Source organism: Emiliania huxleyi, assembly GCF_000372725.1.
Source record: "Emiliania huxleyi CCMP1516 unplaced genomic scaffold EMIHUscaffold_367, whole genome shotgun sequence".
Taxonomy (NCBI): Eukaryota; Haptophyta; order Isochrysidales; family Noelaerhabdaceae; genus Emiliania; species Emiliania huxleyi.
The window spans coordinates 29,733-30,273 of NW_005199219.1; the positions used below are offsets into that span (position 1 = coordinate 29,733).

The 541-nt window shown below is 68.8% G+C and overlaps 1 protein-coding gene across 1 annotated transcript in view; it reads left to right on the forward strand.

Annotated features, from left to right (window-relative positions):
* The window catches only part of EMIHUDRAFT_117909 (hypothetical protein), a gene marked incomplete at both ends in the record, with an annotated part of 3,740 nt that extends 3,307 nt beyond the window's left edge, over positions 1 to 433 (forward strand). Inside the window, one exon of the mRNA XM_005772060.1 lies at positions 287 to 433. Coding sequence (XP_005772117.1) covers positions 287 to 433 — 147 coding nt within the window. The remainder of the gene's footprint in view (positions 1 to 286) is intronic.
* Between the last annotated feature and the right edge of the window lie 108 nt (positions 434 to 541).

A 541-nucleotide genomic window follows, 5' to 3' on the forward strand; every position in this document is an offset into this window, starting at 1 on the left:
TACCTCGTCGCAGGCGATGACCATCTCGCTCGAGTCATCTCTCCCCATACCTCCCCCATACCTCCCCCATACCTCCCCCATACCTCCCCCATATCTCCCCATATCTCGTCGCAGGCGATGACCATCTCGCTCGAGTCATCTCTCCCCATACCTCCCCCATACCTCCCCCATATCTCCCCATATCTCGTCGCAGGCGATGAACATCTCGCTCGAGGGGCGGGGCCTCGACCGGCTGTAGCCGCTCGGCCAAGCGCCTCCCCCCCCCCCCCCCCCACCCCCCCTTCAGGCCGAGAACGTGCCGCAGCGGCGCGGCCAGACCGCGGAGGATCTCGAGAGGAAGGCGATGGCGCGCGTGGAGGAGGAGCGGGGGCGGCGCGAGGGGAGCTCGGCCTCTCCAGCAGCCGTTCGCAGAGTAAGTGCCGGCGGTGGGTGAGTGGGTAGGAGCGGGCCGAGGGCCTCGACAGCTTCGCGGCGAGGGCGGAGGGGAAGACGCAGGGCGGCACGCGCGTCCCCCGCCCGGTGGGGATGGACTTCAAGTACA